General features: G+C 46.3%; 1 protein-coding gene across 1 annotated transcript in view; it reads right to left on the reverse strand.

Moving 5' to 3' along the window:
- LOC306774327 (glycine receptor subunit beta-like) overlaps positions 1–18988 on the reverse strand; it is a gene marked incomplete at both ends in the record, with an annotated part of 114376 nt that extends 95388 nt beyond the window's left edge. Inside the window, 4 exons of the mRNA XM_079264340.1 lie at positions 887–1113; positions 2619–2686; positions 3679–3785; positions 18864–18988. Coding sequence (XP_079120466.1) covers positions 887–1113; positions 2619–2686; positions 3679–3785; positions 18864–18988 — 527 coding nt within the window. The remainder of the gene's footprint in view (positions 1–886; positions 1114–2618; positions 2687–3678; positions 3786–18863) is intronic.
- Positions 18989–19624: the final 636 nt, after the last annotated feature.

A 19624-nucleotide genomic window follows, 5' to 3' on the forward strand; every position in this document is an offset into this window, starting at 1 on the left:
GGCTTAGCGATGGACTATGACCTAAAAACCACCAACCAGACCAGAAATCTGGGTGTAGCGATGGACTAGGACCTAAACACCACCAACCAGGCAGAAATCTGGGCGTAGCGATGGACTAGGACCTAAACACCACCAACCAGAACAGAAATCTGGGCGTAGCGATGGACTAGGACCTAAAAACCACCAACCAGACCAGAAATCTGGGCGTAGCGATGGACTAGGACCTAAAAACCACCAAAGAGAGCAGAAATCTGGGCGTAGCGATGGACTTCAACCTAAAAACCACCAACCAGACCAGAAATCTGGGCATAGCGATGGACTAGGTGCTAAAAACCACCAACCAGACCAGAAATCTGGGCGTAGCGATGAACTTGAACCTAAAAACCACCAACCAGACCAGAAATCTGGGCTTAGCGATGGACTATGACCTAAAAACCACCAACCAGACCAGAAATCTGGGCGTAGCGATGGAATAGGACCTAAACACCACCAACCAGGCAGAAATCTGGGCGTAGCGATGGACTAGGACCTAAACACCACCAACCAGACCAGAAATCTGGGCATAGCGATGGACTAGGACCTAAAAACCACCAACCAGACCAGAAATCTGGGCGTAGCGATGGACTAGGACCTAAAAACCACCAACCAGACCAGAAATCTGGGCATAGCGATGGACTGAGATCTAAATTTTGAAAAACACATGAAGGGAATCGAAAGGCCCAGCCACTTTAAGAATCAGGTAAAGGTAAAAGGTCTGATGTCTCAGGACCTGGAAAAAAACAGTGCTGTGAACCTGCCTTTCCTACGTCTCTTCTTCACACCAACAAATAAGGATGTATGAGGGTTAAATGTTGAAGGGAAATTTAAGGGGCTTTAAATACTGTACCTCATACTGATTAGGACGTCTCCGTTCCTGAATATAAAGAGAAGAATGTTGTCCTGGGTTACATCGTGGAAATTTGCGTTCTTCTCGTTAGCAAAGAAAAGATCTGGTTTCCACAAACACTGGAACATCTTTGGGTCAATAGTTAACGCTTCGCTTTTAAAGTCAGTTGGAAGACGAAGCCGGGGGTCGTTCCATCGCTGGCGAAGAAATATGTTCACTCTGTAGTCCTGCAGCGAAGACAGAAGCATCAGAATTCCTGCATCGCTGGCGCTTCATGGAGCTCCAACATGAGATTAAACAGATATGATATTGTGAGGATGTTGAAGATGTAATATAAATAAAATCAAATGCTTGGAAGCACTGGAAGGACCTTATGTTCTTCTTCTGACACTAAGAATATGAGAAATGCATGCTGGAGGACCAGATTCCAGACTCCAACACCACTGTTCCCAGTTTCCACTAATTTCACAGAGTGGATCATCCGTCCATCGTTTATACTCGTTTAATCCTGATCAGGGTCTAATTCAGACCTTTACATGTGTTTCCACAAAATAAAAGCCACATTTCTAAAGTTGCAGAACAACAGCGACTTGCAGCTGCTTCCATGGAGGGGTCATGCCATGAGACTCTGATGAGGATGGAGAAACATTTTGTGTTGGAGCAGCTGGTTCTGTCGCTGCTACCGCTGTCGCCAAGACGAAGGAAGTCATCCGGAAACATCTTTCCTGAATGAACTGGTCACATGACATCACGCCCAGAGGCGTGACAGTGTGAAAGTGTTTCCGTGACTCTTCTGCGATACATTTCTAAACACACAAGTCTGAAAAACCACTTCATGAGAGCATAAAAAACCTTTTAGCCATATTTCAGATTTGGGTTTCCATTAGCAGGTTTTTTGTTTTTGTTGCAATAGTTTTTCTAGAGGAAACACCTGCAAATTGCAACTGTACTTTTAGAAATATTGCTTTTATTTTGCAAAAGACTCATGGAAACACAGCTACTGAAGTGTGTTTAGCGTGTTAGCTGTAATTATTGGAAATTAGGAAGGGAAGCATCATGGCAGTCAGCCATCTTGAAACTACAGCCTCCAATAAGGAACAAAAAGCACCAGCATGGTTTTCTATTACGAGCTCGCAGCAACTGAAAAGCCAGAAAAGGTCAGCAAAAGAGTTTTCCACACCAGCATGATGGAAAATCTGTTCAGTTTTCATTTACAAAAATGCAGCTAGCTGCTAGGTAGAAGGAGCTCAAGAAGGAGAAAGACTTAAAAAGAGACGCTGAAGTTGCAGCTTTCTCCTCCACCAGTCAGCTCTCTAAATGAGCCTTAAGCTAACTGGTTTTATTAGACAGTGTTGCTGGTTCCCATAGTTAGCATAACAGCTGATCCTGCTAAAACACAACAGCCTCGTTGCTACAGAAGTGGATGTTTACGTGCTTTCAGTAGCCTTCAAACACAGATGTTTTGTTGCAGTAAAAGCAGCTTATGAAGCCTTCTCATCGGCTTTTAGTCCTGCTTTACAGCCACTGTGAAAGCCACTAAACTGTGGAGTTGGTTTTAACATTTGCCTTTATTCTTAGCTCCATACAACTACCTCTACTTCAAATTAAACAAGTTTTTATTTCATGAGTCTTTATTGCTCCGCTGCTAACATTAAAGATAGTTTCCAGGAAAGTGAAAGATTTGGGTTAGCCTAATTATCTAAACAAAGTGTGTTTGTGTTGGATGTGTCACCATGGTCGTCTCCTGGATGGATCCAAAACTGTTGATAAAGATGTTCACCTTGGACTCGACAGGGATACCTGGAACACAACAAAGGATGATACAGAATGGTCTCGTAATCACAACATTAATAAAGTTTCATAATAAAAAAAATAAACAATAAAAACTTTCTAGTTTAACTTGCTGCTCCTGATACTGAAGGTCTGTTTATGCTGGATGCTGAAGATATGCAGATGTCAGTTATTCTATTTCCAAGGAGCTCAGCTATCCGTCACTTCAGTCAAAATACGGAGCAAAACCACCAGGGGCAGCGTAGAGTTGTATGGCTGACACACATCCAGAAAAAAGAACAAACCAGAGAAGAAGAGGAACACACACAGAAATATAATAAAACACGTGTAGAAAAAAATTCTTCTTTGGTGTTTTTGGACAGGTGTCAACGACGTTATAGCGGTGCGTTAACCCTGCCAACTTTGATCAAACTCTTAACTCAGCGCTGCCCCCTGCTGGATGAGCTGACTTAACATGGTAACGTAAGATACGCGGGGAAGTACCAGGACGGAGACGTATGACAGGATTGGAAACAGGCGTTGTCATTTACATACGTAAGCAAGCAGAAACTTTTAATCAGCAGTCAGACCAAACTGCTACAGTTTACATAGAATGATCCCTGAAATTTTCCTCTTTTTTTGCATTTTTTACCACTTCGGTAACGCAACATTAGCTGCGTTTCAATTAAAATTTTGCCCAAAATAAAAGACATTTGTACGTTTCCACAAACAACAATTGAAATTTGCGGATGTTTCCATTGAACAGTGTTTAGCGCAGTAACCTCAAGTCTTGTAAAGTCTGGTTACTAAGCAGCTGCGATGGACCGGCGACCTGTCCAGGTTATACCCCGCCTTTCGCCCAAAGACTGCTGGGATAGGCTTCAGCTTCCCCGTGACCCTTCATCGGATTAAGTGGTTAGGATGATGAAGGAATGAATGAATGAATTAGGCAGAGCTGCCAAACCCCAATAAATAATATTCTATTCTATTCTATTCTATTCTGTCTGTAAAAGCAGCGTTACCTTGGAAGTTGGGTCTAATTCTCGGGTCATAACTGACCATCAGACGATTCAGGATGTTGGAGGTGGAATTTTCCGGGACCTGGGCCAATTCTTCTGCAGACAGCTGGCTGTTGAATAGAGAAATAAGAAAAAACAATAAATGCATTTATTTTATTAACAATTTAAACACAAGATGACATGACAGGACAGACATAAACAACCATTCCAGTTTTCATTCCTGTGTGATAAATGATATAAAGGATATGAATGTTCTCATCAAAAGTTTAAATGAGGATCTTTTAATTATTCTGGATGATTCACAGCAAATAAACTGTCATCAAATGTTAAAATGTTTCATATATCATTACATGATGTTTACCTGCCGTTTACATGCCGTTTACCTGATGTTTACCTGACGTTTACCTGCCGTTTACCTGCCGTTTACCTGACGTTTACCTGACGTTTACCTGCCGTTTACATGCTGTTTACCTGATGTTTACCTGCCGTTTACCTGATGTTTACATGCCGTTTACCTGATGTTTACCTGCCGTTTACCTGCCGTTTACCTGACGTTTACCTGACGTTTACCTGCCGTTTACCTGCCGTTTACATGCTGTTTACCTGATGTTTACCTGCCGTTTACCTGATGTTTACATGCCGTTTACCTGATGTTTACCTGCCGTTTACCTGCCGTTTACCTGACGTTTACCTGACGTTTACCTGCCGTTTACCTGCCGTTTACATGCTGTTTACCTGATGTTTACCTGCCGTTTACCTGATGTTTACATGCCGTTTACCTGATGTTTACCTGACGTTTACCTGCCGTTTACCTGCCGTTTACCTGACGTTTACCTGACGTTTACCTGCCGTTTACATGCTGTTTACCTGATGTTTACCTGCCGTTTACCTGATGTTTACATGCCGTTTACCTGATGTTTACCTGCCGTTTACCTGCCGTTTACCTGACGTTTACCTGACGTTTACCTGCCGTTTACCTGCCGTTTACATGCTGTTTACCTGATGTTTACCTGCCGTTTACCTGATGTTTACATGCCGTTTACCTGATGTTTACCTGCCGTTTACCTGCCGTTTACCTGATGTTTACCTGCCGTTTACCTGCCGTTTACCTGATGTTTACCTGATGTTTACCTGATGTTTACCTGCCGTTTACCTGATGTTTACCTGATGTTTACCTGCCGTTTACCTGATGTTTACCTGATGTTTACCTGCCGTTTACCTGCCGTTTACCTGATGTTTACCTGCCGTTTACATGCCGTTTACCTGCCGTTTACCTGATGTTTACCTGATGTTTACCTGCCGTTTACCTGATGTTTACCTGCCGTTTACCTGATGTTTACATGCCGTTTACCTGCCGTTTACCTGATGTTTACCTGATGTTTACCTGCCGTTTACCTGATGTTTACCTGATGTTTACCTGATGTTTACCTGCCGTTTACCTGATGTTTACCTGATGTTTACCTGCCGTTTACCTGCCGTTTACCTGATGTTTACCTGCCGTTTACCTGCCGTTTACCTGCCGTTTACCTGCCGTTTACATGCTGTTTACCTGATGTTTACCTGCCGTTTACCTGATGTTTACATGCCGTTTACCTGATGTTTACCTGCCGTTTACCTGCCGTTTACCTGACGTTTACCTGACGTTTACCTGCCGTTTACCTGCCGTTTACATGCTGTTTACCTGATGTTTACCTGCCGTTTACCTGATGTTTACATGCCGTTTACCTGATGTTTACCTGCCGTTTACCTGCCGTTTACCTGATGTTTACCTGCCGTTTACCTGCCGTTTACCTGATGTTTACCTGATGTTTACCTGATGTTTACCTGCCGTTTACCTGATGTTTACCTGATGTTTACCTGATGTTTACCTGCCGTTTACCTGATGTTTACCTGATGTTTACCTGCCGTTTACCTGCCGTTTACCTGATGTTTACCTGCCGTTTACCTGCCGTTTACCTGCCGTTTACCTGATGTTTACCTGATGTTTACCTGCCGTTTACCTGCCGTTTACCTGATGTTTACCTGATGTTTACCTGCCGTTTACCTGATGTTTACCTGCCGTTTACCTGCCGTTTACCTGATGTTTACATGCCGTTTACATGCCGTTTACCTGCCGTTTACCTGATGTTTACCTGATGTTTACCTGATGTTTACCTGATGTTTACCTGCCGTTTACCTGATGTTTACCTGATGTTTACCTGCCGTTTACCTGCCGTTTACCTGATGTTTACCTGCCGTTTACCTGCCGTTTACCTGCCGTTTACCTGATGTTTACCTGATGTTTACCTGCCGTTTACCTGATGTTTACCTGCCGTTTACCTGCCGTTTACCTGATGTTTACATGCCGTTTACCTGCCGTTTACCTGATGTTTACCTGATGTTTACCTGATGTTTACCTGCCGTTTACCTGCCGTTTACCTGATGTTTACCTGACGTTTACCTGACGTTTACCTGCCGTTTACATGCTGTTTACCTGATGTTTACCTGCCGTTTACCTGATGTTTACCTGCCGTTTACCTGCCGTTTACCTGATGTTTACCTGCCGTTTACCTGCCGTTTACCTGATGTTTACCTGATGTTTACCTGCCGTTTACCTGATGTTTACCTGATGTTTACCTGCCGTTTACCTGCCGTTTACCTGATGTTTACCTGATGTTTACCCGCCGTTTACCTGATGTTTACATGCCGTTTACCTGATGTTTACCTGACGTTTACCTGCCGTTTACCCGATGTTTACCTGCCGTTTACCTGCCGTTTACCTGCTGTTTACCTGCCGTTTACCTGATGTTTACCTGACGTTTACCTGACGTTTACCTGCCGTTTACATGCTGTTTACCTGATGTTTACCTGCCGTTTACCTGATGTTTACATGCCGTTTACCTGATGTTTACCTGCCGTTTACCTGCCGTTTACCTGACGTTTACCTGACGTTTACCTGCCGTTTACATGCTGTTTACCTGATGTTTACCTGCCGTTTACCTGATGTTTACATGCCGTTTACCTGATGTTTACCTGCCGTTTACCTGCCGTTTACCTGATGTTTACCTGCCGTTTACCTGCCGTTTACCTGATGTTTACCTGATGTTTACCTGCCGTTTACCTGATGTTTACCTGATGTTTACCTGATGTTTACCTGCCGTTTACCTGATGTTTACCTGATGTTTACCTGCCGTTTACCTGCCGTTTACCTGATGTTTACCTGCCGTTTACCTGCCGTTTACCTGCCGTTTACCTGCCGTTTACCTGATGTTTACCTGATGTTTACCTGCCGTTTACCTGATGTTTACCTGCCGTTTACCTGCCGTTTACCTGATGTTTACATGCCGTTTACCTGCCGTTTACCTGATGTTTACCTGATGTTTACCTGCCGTTTACCTGATGTTTACCTGATGTTTACCTGATGTTTACCTGCCGTTTACCTGATGTTTACCTGATGTTTACCTGCCGTTTACCTGCCGTTTACCTGATGTTTACCTGCCGTTTACCTGCCGTTTACCTGCCGTTTACCTGATGTTTACCTGATGTTTACCTGCCGTTTACCTGATGTTTACCTGCCGTTTACCTGCCGTTTACCTGATGTTTACATGCCGTTTACCTGCCGTTTACCTGATGTTTACCTGATGTTTACCTGCCGTTTACCTGCCGTTTACCTGATGTTTACCTGACGTTTACCTGACGTTTACCTGCCGTTTACATGCTGTTTACCTGATGTTTACCTGCCGTTTACCTGATGTTTACCTGCCGTTTACCTGCCGTTTACCTGATGTTTACCTGCCGTTTACCTGCCGTTTACCTGCCGTTTACCTGATGTTTACCTGATGTTTACCTGCCGTTTACCTGATGTTTACCTGATGTTTACCTGCCGTTTACCTGCCGTTTACCTGATGTTTACCTGATGTTTACCCGCCGTTTACCTGATGTTTACATGCCGTTTACCTGATGTTTACCTGACGTTTACCTGCCGTTTACCCGATGTTTACCTGCCGTTTACCTGCCGTTTACCTGCTGTTTACCTGCCGTTTACCCGCCGTTTACCTGCCGTTTACCTGATGTTTACCTGACGTTTACCTGCCGTTTACCTGATGTTTACCTGACGTTTACCCGCCGTTTACCTGATGTTTACCTGACGTTTACCTGCCGTTTACCTGATGTTTACCTGCCGTTTACCCGCCGTTTACCTGATGTTTAACTGCTGTTTACCTGCTGTTTACCTGATGTTTACCTGCCGTTTACCTGCCGTTTACCTGATGTTTACCTGCCGTTTACCTGATGTTTACCTGATGTTTACCTGACGTTTACCTGCCGTTTACCTGATGTTGACCTGCCGTTTACCTGATGTTTACCTGATGTTTACCTGACGTTTACCTGCCGTTTACCTGATGTTTACCTGCCGTTTACCCGCCGTTTACCTGATGTTTACCTGCCGTTTACCTGCCGTTTACCTGCCGTTTACCTGATGTTTACCTGATGTTTACCTGCCGTTTAACCGCCGTTTACCTGATGTTTACCTGCCGTTTACCTGCCGTTTACCCGCCGTTTACGTGCCGTTTACCTGCCGTTTACATGCCGTTTACCTGCCGTTTACCTGCCGTTTACATGCCGTTTACCTTCCGTTTACATGCCGTTTACCTGCCGTTTACCTGATGTTTACATGCCGTTTACCTGCCGTTTACCTGCCGTTTACCTGATGTTTACCTGATGTTTACCTGCCGTTTACCTGATGTTTACCTGATGTTTACCTGCCGTTTACCTGCCGTTTACCTGATGTTTACCTGATGTTTACCTGCCGTTTACCTGCCGTTTACATGCCGTTTACCTTCCGTTTACATGCCGTTTACCTGCCATTTACCTGCCGTTTACCTGATGTTGACATGCCGTTTACTTGCCGTTTACATGCCGTTTACCTGCCGTTTACCTGATGTTTACATGCCGTTTACCTGATGTTTACATGCTGTTTACCTGATGTTTACATGCCGTTTACCTGCCGTTTACATGCCGTTTACCTGATGTTTACCTGATGTTTACCTGCCGTTTACCTGCCGTTTACCTGATGTTTACCTGCCGTTTACCCGCCGTTTACCTGATGTTTACATGCCGTTTACCTGCCGTTTACCTGATGTTTACCTGCCGTTTACCTGCCGTTTACCTTCCGTTTACCTGATGTTTACCTGATGTTTACCTGCCGTTTACCCGCCGTTTACCTGATGTTTACCTGCCGTTTACCTGCCGTTTACCCGCCGTTTACGTGCCGTTTACCTGCCGTTTACATGCCGTTTACCTGCCGTTTACCTGCCGTTTACCTGATGTTTACATGCCGTTTACCTGCCGTTTACGTGCCGTTTACCTGCCGTTTACATGCCGTTTACCTGCCGTTTACATGCCGTTTACCTGCCGTTTACATGCCGTTTACCTTCCGTTTACATGCCGTTTACCTGCCGTTTACCTTCCGTTTACATGCCGTTTACATGCCGTTTACCTGATGTTTACCTGATGTTTACATGCCGTTTACATGCCGTTTACCTGCCGTTTACCTGCCGTTTACCTGATGTTTACATGCCGTTTACCTGCCGTTTACATGCCGTTTACCTTCCGTTTACATGCCGTTTACATGCCGTTTACATGCCGTTTACCTGCCGTTTACCTGATGTTTACATGCCGTTTACATGCCGTTTACCTGCCGTTTACCTGCCGTTTACCTGATGTTTACATGCCGTTTACCTGCCGTTTACATGCCGTTTACATGCCGTTTACCTTCCGTTTACATGCCGTTTACCTGCCATTTACCTGCCGTTTACATGCCGTTTACATGCCGTTTACCTGATGTTGACATGCCGTTTACCTGCCGTTTACATGCCGTTTACCTGCCGTTTACCTGATGTTTACATGCCGTTTACCTGATGTTTACATGCTGTTTACCTGATGTTTACATGCCGTTTACCTGCTGTTTACATGCCGTTTACCTGCCGTTTACCTGCCGTTTACATGCCGTTTACCTGATGTTTACCTGATGTTTACCTGCCGTTTACCTGCCGTTTACCTGATGTTTACATACTGTTCACCTGATGTTTACCTGCCGTTGACCTGATGTTTACATGCTGTTTACCTGATGTTTACCTGCCGTTTACCTGCCGTTTACCTGATGTTTACCTGCCGTTTACCTGATGTTTACATACTGTTTACCTGATGTTTACCTGCCGTTTATCTGATGTATACCTGCCGTTTACCTGATGTTTACCTGCCGTTTACCTGATGTTTACATGCCGTTTACATGCCGTTTACCTGATGTTTACATACTGTTCACCTGATGTTTACCTGCCGTTTACCTGATGTTTACATGCTGTTTACCTGATGTTTACCTGCCGTTTACCTGCCGTTTACCTGATGTTTACCTGATGTTTACCTGCCGTTTACCTGATGTTTACATGCTGTTTACCTGATGTTTACCTGCCGTTTACCTGCCGTTTACCTGATGTTTACTTGATGTTTACCTGCCGTTTACCTGATGTTTACATACTGTTTACCTGATGTTTACCTGCCGTTTACCTGATGTTTACTTGCTGTTTACCTGATGTTTACCTGCCGTTTACTTGGCGTTTACCTGCCGTTTACCTGATGTTTACTTGCTGTTTACCTGATGTTTACCTGCCGTTTACTTGGCGTTTACCTGCCGTTTACCTGATGTTTACATGCTGTTTACCTGATGTTTACCTGCCGTTTACCTGATGTTTACTTGCCGTTTACCTGATGTTTACCTGCCGTTTACCTGATGTTTACTTGCTGTTTACCTGATGTTTACCTGCCGTTTACTTGGCGTTTACCTGCCGTTTACCTGATGTTTACATGCCGTTTACCTGATGTTTACCTGATGTTTACCTGCCGTTTACCTGCCGTTTACCTGATGTTTACATACTGTTCACCAGATGTTTACCTGCCGTTTACCTGATGTTTACATGCTGTTTACCTGATGTTTACCTGCCGTTTACCTGCCGTTTACCTGATGTTTACCTGCCGTTTACCTGATGTTTACATACTGTTTACCTGATGTTTACCTGCCGTTTATCTGATGTATACCTGCCGTTTACCTGATGTTTACCTGCCGTTTACCTGCCGTTTACATGCCGTTTACCTGCCGTTTACCTGATGTTTACATACTGTTCACCTGATGTTTACCTGCCGTTTACCTGATGTTTACATGCTGTTTACCTGATGTTTACCTGCCGTTTACCTGCCGTTTACCTGATGTTTACCTGATGTTTACCTGCCGTTTACCTGATGTTTACATACTGTTTACCTGATGTTTACCTGCTGTTTACCTGATGTTTACCTGCCGTTTACCTGATGTTTACTTGCTGTTTACCTGATGTTTACCTGCCGTTTACTTGGCGTTTACCTGCCGTTTACCTGATGTTTACTTGCTGTTTACCTGATGTTTACCTGCCGTTTACTTGGCGTTTACCTGCCGTTTACCTGATGTTTACATGCTGTTTACCTGATGTTTACCTGCCGTTTACTTGGCGTTTACCTGCCGTTTACCTGATGTTTACTTGCCGTTTACCTGATGTTTACCTGCCGTTTACCTGATGTTTACTTGCCGTTTACCTGATGTTTACCTGCCGTTTACTTGGCGTTTACCTGCCGTTTACCTGATGTTTACTTGCTGTTTACCTGATGTTTACCTGCCGTTTACTTGGCGTTTACAGGAAGTTTACCTTCCGTTTACCCGCCGTTTACTTGATGTTTACCTGCCGTTTACCCTCCATTTACCTGCCGTTTACCTTCCATTTACCTGCCGTTTACCTTCCATTTACCCGCTGTTTACCTTCCGTTTACCTGCCGTTTACCTGCCGTTTACCTTCCGTTTACCTTCCGTTTACCTGCCGTTTACCTTCCATTTACCCGCTGTTTACCTTCCGTTTACCTGCCGTTTACCTGCCGTTTACCTTCCGTTTACCTGCCGTTTACCTGCCGTTTACCTTCCGTTTACCCGCCGTTTACTTGGCGTTTACATGAAGTTTACCTGCCGTTTACCTGATGTTTACCTGCCGTTTACATGCCGTTTACCTGATGTTTACATGCCGTTTACATGCCGTTTACCTGCCGGTTACCTGCCGTTTACATGCCGTTTACCTGCCGTTTACCTGACGTTTACATGCCGTTTACCTGCCGTTTACATGCCGTTTACCTGCCGTTTACCTGCCGTTTACCCGCCGTGTACATGCCGTTTACCCGCCGTTTACCTGACGTTTACCTGCCGTTTACATGCCGTTTACCTGCCGTTTACCTGCCGTTTACCCGCCGTGTACATGCCGTTTACCCGTCGTTTACATGCCGTTTACATGCCGTTTACATGCCGTTTACCTGCCGTTTACCTGCCGTTTACATGCCGTTTACATGCCATTTACCTGCCGTTTACCTGCCATTTACATGCCGTTTACCCGCCGTGTACATGCCGTTTACCCGCCATTTACATGCCATTTACATGCCATTTACCTGCCGTTTACATGCCGTTTACATGCCGTTTACCTGCCGCTTACATGCCGTTTACCCGCCGTGTACATGCCGTTTACCCGCCATTTACATGCCATTTACCTGCCGTTTACATGCCATTTACCTGCCGTTTACATGCCGTTTACATGCCGTTTACATGCCATTTACCTGCCATTTACCTGCCGTTTACCCGCCGTGTACATGCCGTTTACCCGCCGTGTACATGCCGTTTACATGCCGTTTACATGCCGTTTACCTGCCGTTTACCTGCCGTGTACATGCCGTTTACCTGCCGCTTACATGCCGTTTACCCGCCGTGTACATGCCGTTTACCCGCCATTTACATGCCATTTACCTGCCGTTTACATGCCGTTTACATGCCGTTTACCTGCCGCTTACATGCCGTTTACCCGCCGTGTACATGCCGTTTACCCGCCATTTACATGCCATTTACATGCCATTTACCTGCCGTTTACATGCCATTTACCTGCCATTTACCTACCGTTTACCTGCCGTTTACCCGCCGTTTACATGCCGTTTACATGCCGTTTACCTGTCGTTTACATGCCGTTTACATGCCATTTACCTGCCGTTTACCTGCCATTTACATGCCGTTTACATGCCGTTTACCTGTCGTTTACATGCCGTTTACATGCCATTTACCTGCCGTTTACCTGCCATTTACATGCCGTTTACATGCCGTTTACCTGCCGTGTACCTGCCGTTTACCTGCCGTTTACCTGCCGTTTACATGCCGTTTACCTGCCGTTTACCCGCCGTGTACATGCCGTTTACATGCCGTTTACATGTCGTTTACATGCCGTTTACCTGCCGTTTACCTGCCGTTTACCTGCCGTTTACCCGCCGTGCACATGCCGTTTACCCGCCGTTTACATGCCGTTTACATGCCGTTTACCTGCCGTTTACATGCCGTTTACATGCCGTTTACCTGCCGTTTACATGCCGTTTACCTGCCGTTTACCTGCCGTGTACATGCCGTTTACCTGCCGTTTACCCGCCGTGTACATGCCGTTTACCCGCCGTGTACATGCCATTTACATGCCATTTACCTGCCGTTTACCTGCCGTTTACCTGCCGTTTACATGCCATTTACCTGCCGTTTACATGCCGTTTACCTGCCGTTTACATGCCGTTTACCCGCCGTGTACATGCCATTTACATGCCATTTACCTGCCGTTTACATGCCGTTTACCCGCCATTTACATGCCATTTACATGCCATTTACCTGCCGTTTACATGCCGTTTACATGCCGTTTACATGCCATTTACCTGCCATTTACCTGCCGTTTACATGCCGTTTACATGCCATTTACCTGCCATTTACCTGCCGTTTACATGCCGTTTACCCGCCATTTACCTGCCGTTTACCCGCCGTTTACATGCCGTTTACCTGATGTTTACCTGCCGTTTACCCGCCGTTTACATGCCGTTTACATGCCGTTTACCTGCCGTTTACCTGCCGTTTACATGCCGTTCACCTGCCGTTTACCTGCCGTTTACCCGCCGTGTACATGCCGTTTACCCGCCATTTACATGCCGTTTACCTGCCGTTTACCTGCCGTTTACCCGCCGTTTACCTGCCGTTTACCCGCCGTTTACATGCCGTTTACCTGATGTTTACATACTGTTCACCAGATGTTTACCTGCCGTTTACCTGATGTTTACATGCTGTTTACCTGATGTTTACCTGCCGTTTACCTGCCGTTTACCTGATGTTTACCTGCCGTTTACCTGATGTTTACATACTGTTTACCTGATGTTTACCTGCCGTTTATCTGATGTATACCTGCCGTTTACCTGATGTTTACCTGCCGTTTACCTGCCGTTTACATGCCGTTTACCTGCCGTTTACCTGATGTTTACATACTGTTCACCTGATGTTTACCTGCCGTTTACCTGATGTTTACATGCTGTTTACCTGATGTTTACCTGCCGTTTACCTGCCGTTTACCTGATGTTTACCTGATGTTTACCTGCCGTTTACCTGATGTTTACATACTGTTTACCTGATGTTTACCTGCTGTTTACCTGATGTTTACCTGCCGTTTACCTGATGTTTACTTGCTGTTTACCTGATGTTTACCTGCCGTTTACTTGGCGTTTACCTGCCGTTTACCTGATGTTTACTTGCTGTTTACCTGATGTTTACCTGCCGTTTACTTGGCGTTTACCTGCCGTTTACCTGATGTTTACATGCTGTTTACCTGATGTTTACCTGCCGTTTACCTGATGTTTACTTGCCGTTTACCTGATGTTTACCTGCCGTTTACCTGATGTTTACTTGCTGTTTACCTGATGTTTACCTGCCGTTTACTTGGCGTTTACCTGCCGTTTACCTGATGTTTACTTGCTGTTTACCTGATGTTTACCTGCCGTTTACTTGGCGTTTACAGGAAGTTTACCTTCCGTTTACCCGCCGTTTACTTGATGTTTACCTGCCGTTTACCCTCCATTTACCTGCCGTTTACCTTCCATTTACCTGCCGTTTACCTTCCATTTACCCGCTGTTTACCTTCCGTTTACCTGCCGTTTACCTGCCGTTTACCTTCCGTTTACCCGCCGTTTACTTGGCGTTTACCTGCCGGTTACCTGCCGTTTACATGCCGTTTACCTGCCGTTTACCTGCCGTTTACATGCCGTTTACATGCCGTTTACCTGCCGTTTACCTGCCGTTTACATGCCGTTTACCTGCCGTTTACCTGCCGTTTACCCGCCGTGTACATGCCGTTTACCCGCCGTTTACCTGACGTTTACCTGCCGTTTACATGCCGTTTACCTGCCGTTTACCTGCCGTTTACCCGCCGTGTACATGCCGTTTACCCGTCGTTTACATGCCGTTTACATGCCGTTTACCTGCTGTTTACATGCCGTTTACATGCCGTTTACCTGCCGTTTACATGCCGTTTACATGCCATTTACATGCCGTTTACCTGCCATTTACATGCCGTTTACCCGCCGTGTACATGCCGTTTACATGCCGTTTACCTGCCGTTTACCTGCCGTGTACATGCCGTTTACCCGCCGTGTACATGCCGTTTACCCGCCATTTACATGCCATTTACATGCCATTTACCTGCCGTTTACATGCCGTTTACATGCCGTTTACCTGCCGCTTACATGCCGTTTACCCGCCGTGTACATGCCGTTTACCCGCCATTTACATGCCATTTACATGCCATTTACCTGCCGTTTACATGCCATTTACCTGCCGTTTACATGCCGTTTACATGCCGTTTACATGCCGTTTACATGCCATTTACCTGCCATTTACCTGCCGTTTACCCGCCGTGTACATGCCGTTTACCCGCCGTGTACATGCCGTTTACATGCCGTTTACATGCCGTTTACCTGCCGTGTACATGCCGTTTACCTGCCGCTTACATGCCGTTTACCCGCCGTGTACATGCCGTTTACCCGCCATTTACATGCCATTTACATGCCATTTACCTGCCGTTTACATGCCGTTTACATGCCGTTTACCTGCCGCTTACATGCCGTTTACCCGCCGTGTACATGCCGTTTACCCGCCATTTACATGCCATTTACATGCCATTTACCTGCCGTTTACATGCCATTTACCTGCCATTTACCTGCCGTTTACCTGCCGTTTACCCGCCGTTTACATGCCGTTTACATGCCGTTTACCTGTCGTTTACATGCCGTTTACATGCCATTTACCTGCCGTTTACCTGCCATTTACATGCCGTTTACATGCCGTTTACCTGTCGTTTACCTGCCATTTACATGCCGTTTACATGCCGTTTACCTGCCGTGTACATGCCGTTTACCCGCCGTTTACCTGCCGTTTACATGCCGTTTACCTGCCGTTTACCCGCTGTGTACATGCCGTTTACCCGCCGTTTACATGCCGTTTACCCGCCGTGTACATGCCGTTTACATGCCGTTTACATGTCGTTTACCTGCCGTTTACCTGCCATTTACATGCCGTTTACCCGCCGTGTACATGCCGTTTACCCGCCGTTTACCTGCCATTTACCTGCCGTTTACATGCCGTTTACCTGCCGTTTACCTGCCGTGCACATGCCGTTTACCCGCCGTTTACATGCCGTTTACATGCCGTTTACCTGCCGTTTACCTGCCGTTTACATGCCGTTTACCCGCCGTGCACATGCCGTTTACCCGCCGTTTACATGCCGTTTACATGCCGTTTACCTGCCGTTTACATGCCGTTTACATGCCATTTACATGCCGTTTACATGCCGTTTACATGCCGTTTACCTGCCGTTTACCTGCCGTTTACATGCCGTTTACATGCCGTTTACATGCCGTTTACCTGCCGTTTACCTGCCGTTTACATGCCGTTTACCTGCCGTTTACCCGCCGTGCACATGCCGTTTACCCGCCGTTTACATGCCGTTTACATGCCGTTTACCTGCCGTTTACATGCCGTTTACATGCCGTTTACCTGCCGTTTACATGCCGTTTACATGCCGTTTACCTGCCGTTTACCTGCCGTTTACCTGCCGTGTACATGCCGTTTACCTGCCGTTTACCCGCCGTGTACATGCCGTTTACCCGCCATTTACCCGCCGTGTACATGCCGTTTACCTGCCGTTTACATGCCATTTACCTGCCGTTTACATGCCGTTTACCTGCCGTTTACATGCCGTTTACCCGCCGTGTACATGCCATTTACATGCCATTTACCTGCCGTTTACATGCCGTTTACCCGCCATTTACATGCCATTTACATGCCATTTACCTGCCGTTTACATGCCGTTTACATGCCGTTTACATGCCGTTTACATGCCATTTACCTGCCATTTACCTGCCGTTTACATGCCGTTTACCTGCCGTTTACATGCCGTTTACCCGCCGTGTACATGCCGTTTACCCGCCATTTACATGCCATTTACCCGCCGTTTACATGCCGTTTACATGCCGTTCACCTGCCGTTCACCTGCCGTTTACCCGCCGTGTACATGCCGTTTACCCGCCATTTACATGCCGTTTACCTGCCGTTTACCTGCCGTTTACCTGCCGTTTACCCGCCGTGTACATGCCGTTTACCCGCCGTGTACATGCCGTTTACCCGCCATTTACATGCCGTTTACCTGCCGTTTACCCGCCGTTTACCTGCCGTTTACCCGCCGTTTACATGCCGTTTACCTGCCGTTTACCTGCCGTTTACCTGCCGTTTACCCGCCGTTTACCCGCCGTTTACCCGCCGTTTACCTGCCGTTTACCCGTCGTTTACCTGCCGTTTACCTGCCGTTTACCTGCCGTTTACCTGCCATTTACATGCCGTTTACATGCCGTTTACCTGCCGTTTACCTGCCGTTTACCTGCCATTTACATGCCGTTTACCTGCCGTTTACCTGCCGTTTACCCGCCGTTTACCCGCCGTGTACATGCCGTTTACCTGCCGTTTACATGCCATTTACCTGCCGTTTACATGCCGTTTACCTGCCGTTTACATGCCGTTTACCCGTCGTGTACATGCCATTTACATGCCATTTACCTGCCGTTTACATGCCGTTTACATGCCGTTTACCCGCCATTTACATGCCATTTACATGCCGTTTACATGCCGTTTACATGCCGTTTACATGCCATTTACCTGCCATTTACCTGCCGTTTACATACCGTTTACCTGCCGTTTACATGCCGTTTACCCGCCATTTACATGCCATTTACATGCCATTTACCCGCCATTTACATGCCGTTTACCTGCCGTTTACCTGCCGTTTACCCGCCGTGTACATGCCGTTTACCCGCCATTTACATGCCGTTTACCTGCCGTTTACCTGCCGTTTACCTGCCATTTACCCGCCGTTTACCTGCCGTTTACCTGCCGTTTACCTGCCATTTACCCGCCGTTTACCTGCCGTTTACCCGCCGTTTACCTGCCGTTTACCTGCCGTTTACCTGCCATTTACCCGCCGTTTACCTGCCGTTTACCCGCCGTTTACCTGCCGTTTACCTGCCGTTTACCTGCCGTTTACCCGCCGTTTACCTGCCATTTACCCGCCGTTTACCTGCCGTTTACCCGCCGTTTACCTGCCGTTTACCTGCCGTTTACCCGCCGTTTACCTGCCATTTACCCGCCGTTTACCTGCCGTTTACCTGCCGTTTACCTGCCGTTTACCTGCCGTTTACCTGCCGTTTACCCGCCGTTTACCCGCCGTTTACCCGCCGTTTACCTGCCATTTACCCGCCGTTTACCTGCCGTTTACCTGCCGTTTACCTGCTGTCATTCAGCATTTAATAGGCTGTTTATTTCTTTTGTTGCTGCAACGTGTAAAATAATCAGAAACTAAGACTGAAGTAGTGGGCTGGTGTGGATGTTGGGAAAAGGCTGGATAATGTGGATTTTTGTCAGCTGGTGCTGCAGATGATGTTTTTACGACATGTTTACTTTGCTGTTATAAATTGAAGATGCTAATTTCAGATTTCTCTGCATTGTCATGTTGACAACTAAACTCCTGCATGTCATGTGCTAAATGATGGTTATGTGTGTTTCACATTCAGTTTGATGATGAGAAATTTAAGCTACGAACTTTGACAGTTTTTCTGTTTTTCTTTTAGACATTCGAGGCTTTACGCTTTATTGTTTTTCTTTTGTCTTGAAACTAATTTCTATCAAATCAAATAAAAAAGAACAAAAATCATTACATCAACACACATCTTCACTTTATCCCAGCATCAGAATGACTCACGATGGACAGACGACTTGTTTTCCTTTCTTTCCCTTCTTCGTGGATTTTCCTTCTTTGGCTCCAGCAGGTTGCCAACAACCGAGGAGCAACAGCAGCAAAATGAGCCACCTCAGTCCAGCAGCCATGGTGCCTGAAAGAGACGAAATCCCAGCTTCACAGACCACTTCACACCCAGATTCAGCAGGAATCCCTCCCTCCTCAGCAGCTTTTAGCTCCATCACATCTTTCTGTCATGTGTTATAAAACAGAAACAAGGTGATCTCTCTCAAACATTTTGTCCTTTTCCTCTGAAGGGACGAGAAGAACCAAGAAAATGCTCCTCCAGGACTTAACGGAGCCACGAGATCTACTCCGACTCAGATGTGGTCTCAGTGTGCAGGCATCACCTCAGGAGCGCCGGGCTGTGAGACCGCTGACCTGACTCATCCAGATACTGCTGGACAGATTATATAACTGTGTAATTACAGCGATGAAGTCTCTGCCTGTAATGTTTAATGCCTGCGTGCACGCCTGACGAGAGTTACCGAGTCTGAACAGATACTGTACCAATGTTTCACAGAGGAGAATTTACGTCTACGTCTGTAAACACCGTCACGCCGCCTGTGGCGAGACGACGGATCAGGAAGGAAGAAGAAGAGCATTTTTGCAGCCGTGGGTAGAAAACCAATTTTTCCATTTGTTTTTACGTAAAACACCTCAGAACCACCAAGTTCCCCCTGAGCAGACCAACCAGCCTGCGAGGCACCACCGTCCCAGTTCAA

Source organism: Telmatherina bonti (assembly GCF_933228915.1).
Source record: "Telmatherina bonti genome assembly, chromosome: 3".
NCBI lineage: Eukaryota > Metazoa > Chordata > Actinopteri > Atheriniformes > Telmatherinidae > Telmatherina > Telmatherina bonti.